This window comes from Durio zibethinus, chromosome 4 (assembly GCF_047325235.1).
Source record: "Durio zibethinus cultivar Kanyao isolate XHJ-2024 chromosome 4, ASM4732523v1, whole genome shotgun sequence".
In the NCBI taxonomy this organism is placed as follows: domain Eukaryota; kingdom Viridiplantae; phylum Streptophyta; class Magnoliopsida; order Malvales; family Malvaceae; genus Durio; species Durio zibethinus.
In genome coordinates this window covers 30,979,504-30,988,424 of record NC_143165.1, presented here as the reverse complement: position 1 = coordinate 30,988,424, position 8,921 = coordinate 30,979,504, and the positions used below count along the sequence as shown (strand labels likewise).

The 8,921-nt window shown below is 28.6% G+C and overlaps 1 protein-coding gene across 1 annotated transcript; it reads right to left on the bottom strand.

Annotated features, from left to right (window-relative positions):
* Positions 1-6,873: 6,873 nt before the first annotated feature.
* LOC111288982 (GCN5-related N-acetyltransferase 5, chloroplastic-like) lies at positions 6,874-8,028 on the bottom strand. Its single transcript, XM_089758864.1, is given in 1 exon segment — positions 6,874-8,028. A coding segment is annotated over 1 exon segment (579 nt). The 5' UTR covers positions 7,790-8,028; the 3' UTR covers positions 6,874-7,210.
* Between the last annotated feature and the right edge of the window lie 893 nt (positions 8,029-8,921).

Here is an 8,921-nt window from a genome sequence, read left to right as displayed (position 1 = left end):
TTATCTACATGTTGAACGGAGCCTCATCAATCATTTTGCAACGCAAGTACACCTCTTTTGAAGAAGTCATTTGAGATATTAGTTCCTCACTTACCTTGAGAAGATGCCAACCAATGCCCCTCCTAAATGATTCAAAAGCAAACACCAAGAATTTAATTACTTATAAATAGCTATCATTTTTAAAGTGAACAACCAGTGCAGAGAAGATGTCTATTTAGCACAGTGTCATGCGCTAAGCTTTCTCTCAATAAAGCAATAGATCATGCGTCACTTGGATGGACGTTTTCACAGAAGTCAGCTAAGGATAGTTCGATATTTGAATAGGCAACTAACAAGTCACAAGTTAATCTAAAAAATACACAACGCTATATTGGAGTAAAATGAGAGCACACCAATGCGACCCCCGACATTCTCGTATATATAAAAATATTTTATTAATATCGAGAATAGTACACTGAGTATTCCCACCATTGTCGGGGCCAAAGGGGCAACCCTAGATGAGTGGTCTAGCACATACCTTAACTAGTAAAGTAGCCCAACAATACACCGATTGCTCACCCCATCTTAAGAGCTTAAGAGATTTTATAGCTATGCTACCAAGAACCATTACAATGTTTGAATTGAGTATACTTTTTCCTAACATGTGAGATCTACCCATCCCTTTGGCACCTCTACCTAGTCATGGCCTTATACATGGGTCGCCCATAACATCCTATGCTCGATCATGGCCTTATACAGGATTGGCTCATGACATAGCCAGGGAAAAGGCCATTTTCCAAAGATTTTCCAATTTCCATCAATGAAATATCACTGGAGAAAAAAAAAAAACTAACAAAGGAAGAACTCAACCTAGAATGAGAGCATCCTAAGTACAAGAACAACTTCTTACTCATAACTCATAAGATGCTTAAACATTACAAATTCTTTTTCACTTAGTGATTAGCCTAATAATAATTTTGACCTCTTCTAAGTGTGTAGCACTACCATTCAAATGAAAAACTCAACTTGGAATGAAAAAACATTAAACCCATGTAATACCCCAGCCTAAATGATAATTGGGCCAGACTATTACTAAAGTCCATTAAGTTAATTAAAAAATTAATTAGTAAAAGAAAAAGAGGCTGAAGTATTATATAAAAGAAAACCTAGCCATCATGAAACAAAAAGGAAATATGAGTTCTTTTTTCTCATCTTTCTTAGGGTTAAAGAGCAAGAAAAATCAAATTTGAGATTTAGAATCAGAGGCTACAATCAAATTAGTCTCCTAAAGGTGAGTATATGTCCTCTCTTTATTTAAGAAAAAAAATATAATGTTGATTGCTATTATATGGAGTTAAAGTTTTAATAGAAAAACTAAGAAAACTATGAAATCTTTCATTAATCTTCATGATCTTTTTGGGTAAATTATTGGGCTTTATTTATTTTATGTTCTTAAGATTTATTTATGATTATTGAATGGAGTTTAAAGGCTGAAAGTGGGGATTTGAGTTTTTAAAAATTAAGAAAAAAATTTTATTTTTGGATGAGATGTTATGATCTACAATAACAAATTAAAATAAAATTTTGTATTAATGGATAGATTATTGCTGTGATTATTATATATTGTTGGAAAGAATGTTGAATATACTTTTTAATGAAACAAATGAAAGTCTAATCCAAGTTTTCTATGAAGAGTTATCTAATTTTTACTTAAGGATATACAGGTTGTAAGGCAGCAACATTAGGGTTGAATTATGAAAATTTCTTAATTTTTATACAAGAATTTACAGATTAAGCCATATATTTTTGGAAAGCTTATTGAGTCTACTTTCCAATGAAACAAGCGAAATTAAATTTGGAGTTTCCTATGAATAAATACATAATTTTTATTAGAAGGTATAAAGGCTATCTGGCAACAGCATATAACTTGGATTGTAAAAATGATTATAATTAATCCACAAGGAATCTCGAGATGGGCCATATATGGTTAGAAAGTTTATCAAGTTTAGTTTCTAACGCATTAAAAAGATTTTAATTTCAAGTTGGATATCTTGAGATATAGTCATTTTAGTAAAAATAGCGTAGGCTGCTAGAATTAGTTACTCGAGTTAATTCTTGTTTAACTTAATTATTTCGGTATAAGTGATCTCAAATGGGTTGATTAATTACTGTAATGTTGAAATTATCTTGAATAGATCATTAATTATTTGGGAAGAAAAACTAGGTGGTAGAATCGAAAAAAGGTAAGTAGAATCTCACACATTTTGCTTATTTTCGAATCTATGTATATATGTATGTTTCTAAATGAATGATTATATTATTTCTTTATTTTCAATATATGAAAATAGGATCAAGCATATTATTATTTTGTGTTTTTTCTATGTACATGATGGATCATGCTTATGAATGAAATGAGAAAATGATTTATGTTTAAAAAATGATTTTATGATGGCTACGATTTTACATTCCTGCGAAGTGGGATCATCGATACTAGAACTAGTTTTACGATCTTGGCTAACGGATAATAGTAGTTAGCAAAGACATGATCATACGACCCTGGCTAACAGGTAGCAATGATCATGAGGATGAAATTTTCAATACGACCAATGTCACGGATTATTGAAGAATTTTAAAATGATTAAGAAAGAAGGCTTCGTATTACTTTGGGGTTTTACTTCACAGTAATATGACCGGTTGCGTCTTGGTCTCGAGGCATGACATAAAGTCATATAAGATCCAGGTTACAATTTTTTAAGATTTTTTAGAGTTAGATTATGATGTGATTTTCTTTAAAAGCCTAAGTTATGTTTCTTGGAGATTTTCTAAGCGTTCAAGTTATGATCTTTAAACTTTGTGAGATGTTAAAGAGCTTATATTATGATTTTAAAGATTTTTTAAGAACTACGATAATGATCTTTGAAGATTTATAAGAAGTTAGATTATGATAATTAGATTAACAATGATTTTCTAAGAATGCAGTGTATGATCCTTATATTAAAAGAGTTATTAGACAAGCATGATTATGATCAAAATACTATGTAAAGATTTTTCAAAATTTAGATGATGACCTTTAGATAATGTGATGATTTTCCAAGGACATAACTTTGATCCATAAATTACAGTGATGAGTATAAGTAAATGATTCGATGAATTTTGGAGTAGTTAAAGTTTCAATGAATTTTGAAGAATCAATGATTCAATGAATTATTGGTGTAATTATTTTGGTTGATATTTACATATTACTTTTGGATCTTATAGTTAAAAGAAAGTGTAATTACTTTGATATAATGCGATTTTATAAGTTGAAGAGATTTTCAATACGACTTATAATGAGACATATTTTATGAGTTAAAAGATTATTTAAGAGAATAATTTGATCATTGAAGATCTTATCGGTTAGAGAAAAAGACCTTCAACTTAATGAGGTTTTGAAATTATTTGATAAGTGTTAAGTGAATCATTGATCATGGATTAAGATTGGAATATGAGTGCACATTGTTGGAATTAAAAGTATAGAATATTGAAGTTGGAATGAAATGATATGTTCAAAATTTTAAAGTAATTATTTATGGGTTATAATGTTTGAGAATTTGTCTTAATGGATTTAGTCAAAAATGTGATAATTATAGTAAATAGTTTTATATTCGTAAAGAAGGATATTCACTTTGTTTGATTTTACATTTTTATTGAGAAAATATTTAAGGTTTGATTATGCGAGTTAGATGTTTGTGTAGTTAATTTGAAGTTTGATCATTAAATTTCTATTTGGGGTGTACTGATTTTTTTTATGGCTACAGTGAATAATTTATGGTTAGAGTTTTTAATTGAAGTATATTATTGAATTCTTTCGAATTTTACATTTATGGAGAACATTGCCTATTGTGGTATAAGGCTATGCACTTAGCAAGGAATTAAAATTATGGTTATCTAGATGATTTAGTAAGGAAGTTGATTTTGAAGAAGTAATCAATTTACAAAAAAATATATATTTTGGCTAAGAATGATTGTTTGAAATCTTACAAGGGCAAAAGATTGGTTGAAATCTTACAAGTAATGATTTTATGTACTTGGTGATGCTGAGCATGTATTTGATTTTAGAGAAGTTTGAAAGAACTTCTGAAATAATGTGATGCATTTGGTTATTGTTTATAACTATATTTTCGACACAAATTCAAGTATTTGGAGTTTTTATTGTTTAAATTCTATAAGAAAATTTTAGTTATGGATTATGATTCATAAGTTTTAACTTTGACTTGGAGATGATAGCAATATATTTGGCAAAAAGAACATTTGAGACATTATGATGTTTGTGGGGATTATGAAGAATCAATTGTTATATGATAATTGGTCTATTAAATCAGACAGAATAATATTCAAAATTAAAGACAACTTGGGTAACTAAAGATTTATGTTTGAATTTACATGACGTAAATTTATGGATATGATCTATTACATCGATTTCATATGTTTTATAACGGTTAATTGATAGAAAATTTTATATTGTCGGTGGAGAAGAAAAAAAAAATTAAAGTACTATGTGATTTTTTTTTGTTGACAAAAGGATTTGTTGATATTGTTATTCAAGGTTGTTATGGTTATGAACACATGGTGTGAAGCAAATTACAAAGATACAACACGGCCATATTACTTTGGAGTTTTTCTTCTTTTTCAATCATTTTAAAATTCTTCAATAAACTGATATAGTCTGTCAAGTAAAATCTATATATTTAATTTAACTAATGATGCATCTCTATATATCTAAATACAAACCATTAAAAAATACAAAATCATTTTATAAGATCTCATTAGCCAACATTGTCTCTGACAATTAAGTAATCTTTTTCATTTGATCTTTTAGCTTTTCACCAAACTAAGCAACTTATCACTTACTCATTTGTAAAGAAAAAGTAAAAAGAAATGAGCAAACCACAACTCAGTAAGTATAAGCTCACACACCTTACTGAATTAAGCATAATTTTCATATATATCATATAGAGCATTTAAAATATTCATCAAATCATAATGTCAAAACATTTCAAAGATCATCATTTTGTCAAATATTTCATAAATTCATAAATCGATGTCAAAACATGTTACTTCATAAATTATTACAAAATATGCTATCATTCAAATATCGTAATCAAACCAAATATTGGATCAATCATTAAAAATCATTATAATTCATTATCATCATTATCATTCGTTTATCGTTAGCTACGGTTACTGCTATAACTCATGACATTAGCCATATCAATAATTTCATCCTCATGATCATTGCTAACTATTATAACCCGTTAGCCAAGGTCGTATGATTATGTCTTTGCTAACTACTGTTACCCGTTAGCTAGGGTCGTAGAACTAGTTCTGGTGTCGATGATCCCACTTCTTAGGGATGTAAAAACGTAGGCATCATAAAATCATTCTTTAAACATAAATTATTTTCTCATTTCATTAATAAGTATGATCCATCATTTATATAGTAAAAACACAAAATAATAATATGCTTGATCCTATTTTCATATATTGAAAATAAAAAAATAAAAAATCATTCATTTAAAAACATACATATATACATAGATTCGAAAACAAGTAAAGTGTGTGAAATTCTACTTACCTCATTCCGATTTCACCACCTAGTTTTTCTCCCTAAATAATTAATGGTCTATTCAAGATAATTTTAACATAACAGTAATTAATCAACCCATTTGAGACCATTTATACCAGAACAATTAAGTTAAACAAGAATTAACTCAAGTAACTAATTTTGACAGCCTGCATTATTTTTACTAAATGACTATATCTTAAGATATCCAACTCAGAATTAAAATCTTTTTAATGTGTTAGAAACTAGATTTGATAAGCTTTCTAACCATATATGTTTTATCTTGTGATTCCTTGTGAATTAATTATAACCATTTTTGCAATCCACATTATATGTTGTTGCCAGACAGCCTGTATGCTTTCTAATAAAAATCATGTATTTATTCGTAGAAAACTCCAAATTTAATTCTACTTGTTTCATTGCAAAGTAGACTCAATAAGCTTTCTAAACATATATGACTTAATCTGTAAATTCTTGTATATAAATTAAGACAATTTCGTAATTCAACCCTAATGTTATTGCTTTACAGCCTGCATATCTTTAAGTAAAATTTAGATAACTCTTCATAGAAAACTCATATTCGACTTCCGTTTGTTTTATTAAAAAGTAGATTCAACATTCTTTCCAGCATCATATAATAATCACAAAAATAATCTATCTATTAATATAAAATTCTATTTTAATTTATTATTACAGATCATAACATCTCATTCAAAAATAAAATTTTTCCCTTAATCATTAAAAACTAAAATCTCCATTTTCAACCTTTAAACTCCATTCAATAATTATCAATAAATCTTAAAAACATAAAATAAATAAAGCTCAATAATTTACCCAAATAGATCATGAAGATTAATGAAAGATTTCATAATTTTTTTGATTTTTCTATCAAAACTTTAACTTCATATAATAGCAATCAACATGATTTTTTTTTTTAAATAAAGAGATGACATATACTCATCTTTAGAGGATTAACTTAATTGTAACATCTGATTCTGAATCTTCAATTTGATTTTTCTTGCTCTTTAATATTAAAAAAGATAAGAAAAAAAAACTTTTATTTTTTTTATGTTTCACGATAACTAAATTTTTTTCATATAATACTTCAATTTTTTTTATTAATTAATCTTTTAATTAATTTAATAAAATTTAATAATAATTTAACTTAATTATTATTTGGGCTGGGGCGTTACAATCCAAAAACAACTTAGCCTGTCTCTTAGGCCGATGAATTAATTCTTCCCTCACCAGAAAGCGAGCGAGTGCACTGCATCGAGTAGTTAGTCATCAGATGCCTTTAACGTTACAAATCTTACATTGTCTTTCATTTAGTCATTAATCTATAAATAATCTCGACCACACAAAAGCGTGTAAGAATACAATTCAACATGTGATTATTCCCTACCACTGATATCCATTAAATAAGGAGCAAAAGAAGAAACAAAAGTACAACAAAAACAAATAATTATATACCTTCTAAGCTGCTTTGTGAAAGTCATGTTACAAATATGTGGCGAATTCTTGGAAGGTGTAGTTGTAGGTGTAGGAGGAGAAGCATTAGCACCCCTTTTGTCAAAGGAAACTTCGACTGTCCCAGCCACTTCCTCTCCTCTCTGTCCACCTTTCCCACTATAAAACCCAAAAAGAGTCACAGCATGTCCTGTCAACCAAATACTGTTTCACCAAGAACCTCAACAAACCCTCATAACCCAAAGGCATCAACATTGAATCAGCAAACAAATACTGTTTCACCAAGAACCTCAACAAACCCTCATAACCCAAAGGCATCAACATTGAATCAGCAAATGACTTAGCCAACAACCCAGCAGTCAAATCCATCTCCTCAGTCCTCAATACCTGTATCCACAACGACCCAGATTCCAACTCTTGAAAATAACCAAAAGACTCCAAAGCTTTGAGCTTTTCAAGCTGGTCATTGGTTAAAAACCGGCTTACCCTAATTGGTTAAAAAACGGCTTACCCTAAAGGGTCATCAAGAAAGGAGTAGTACTGAGCTGGAGTGACAGAGTTGGTGGACGAAGAAGGGAGAGAACATTTGAAATTGTAACGGTCGAGTTTGTGGAGAGAAAGAAGAGGGTTTCTAGATGAAAGAAAGGGAAGGCCTCTGGTGGGATTAAGGTGCGTATGGAAGTGCTGCTGGTGTTGAGGATCTAAGTAAATAGATAGTGAAAGTGTTGCTGCTGACATAGAAATAGGATAGTTTTCATTTTTCCGTTTTTGGGTTTCTGTTTTTTGTTGACTTGTTTGGTATCAGAATCAGTTGATGATGAGATAAATTTGGAACACATCATCGTATAATTTACCAAGTTAAACATTTTAACTGAATTTCTTGTTTTCTTTGTGAGATTGTGTCGCTGGTACAGGCGCAGAGTGATCGACATTCAGATAAGCCACAATCTGAGGACAAATGAGCAAAAAAAAAAAAAAATCCAACTATGTTGTTGGAATCCACGTGTTATTTTCTCACAAAGGGTGTCGTATATCTTCGCTAATAATACTGAAAAAGGATATTTAAGGATTCGTAAAATTATAAATTTAAAAAAAATATATGATTTTCAAAAATATGATGTCTAAGATTTTTTTTTTTAATTTTTAGGATATCTATGTTTAGATTTATTCGTTTGGTTGAAAGGAATCCACATATATTAAATTTTGAATAATTATTATAATTTACTTGATATATATAATGATAACTTAAATAATTCAATTTTTAATCAAAAAAGATTATTCAAAGTATTTTTTTGTTAGAAACATCTTAAATAATTTTTACAAAAAATTAAATGAGATTATTCAAAATATTTGTGGTCAAAGACGCTTTAAATAATCCTTTTTCAATTTTTATGAAAAGATTCTTAAAAATATTTTGATCAAAAATATCTTCAATAATGTCCTCATAAAAATTAAAAGAAATTATTGAAGGTACTTTTAACCAGAAATACCTTGAATAATCCCATTCAATTTTTTGTAAGAGATTATTTAAGGTATTTTTTAAACAAAAATGACTTGAATAATCTCTAATAAAAAATTAAAAGAGATTATTCAAAGCGTTTTTGACTAAAAACGTCTTGAATAATCTTCTTACAAAAATTGAAGAGAATTATTGAAAGTATTTTAAGCAAAAAACACCTTGAATAACCCCATTCAAATTTTGTAATGGATTATCCAAAACGTTTTCTAGACAAAAATACATTAAATAATCCCTAATAAAAAATTAGAGGGAACTATTCAGCTAAAAATATCTTGAATAATATCTTACAAAAATTTAAATGGAGGTTAAAAAATACCTTGAATATTCCTTGTTTCTAGCCAAAAACGCTTT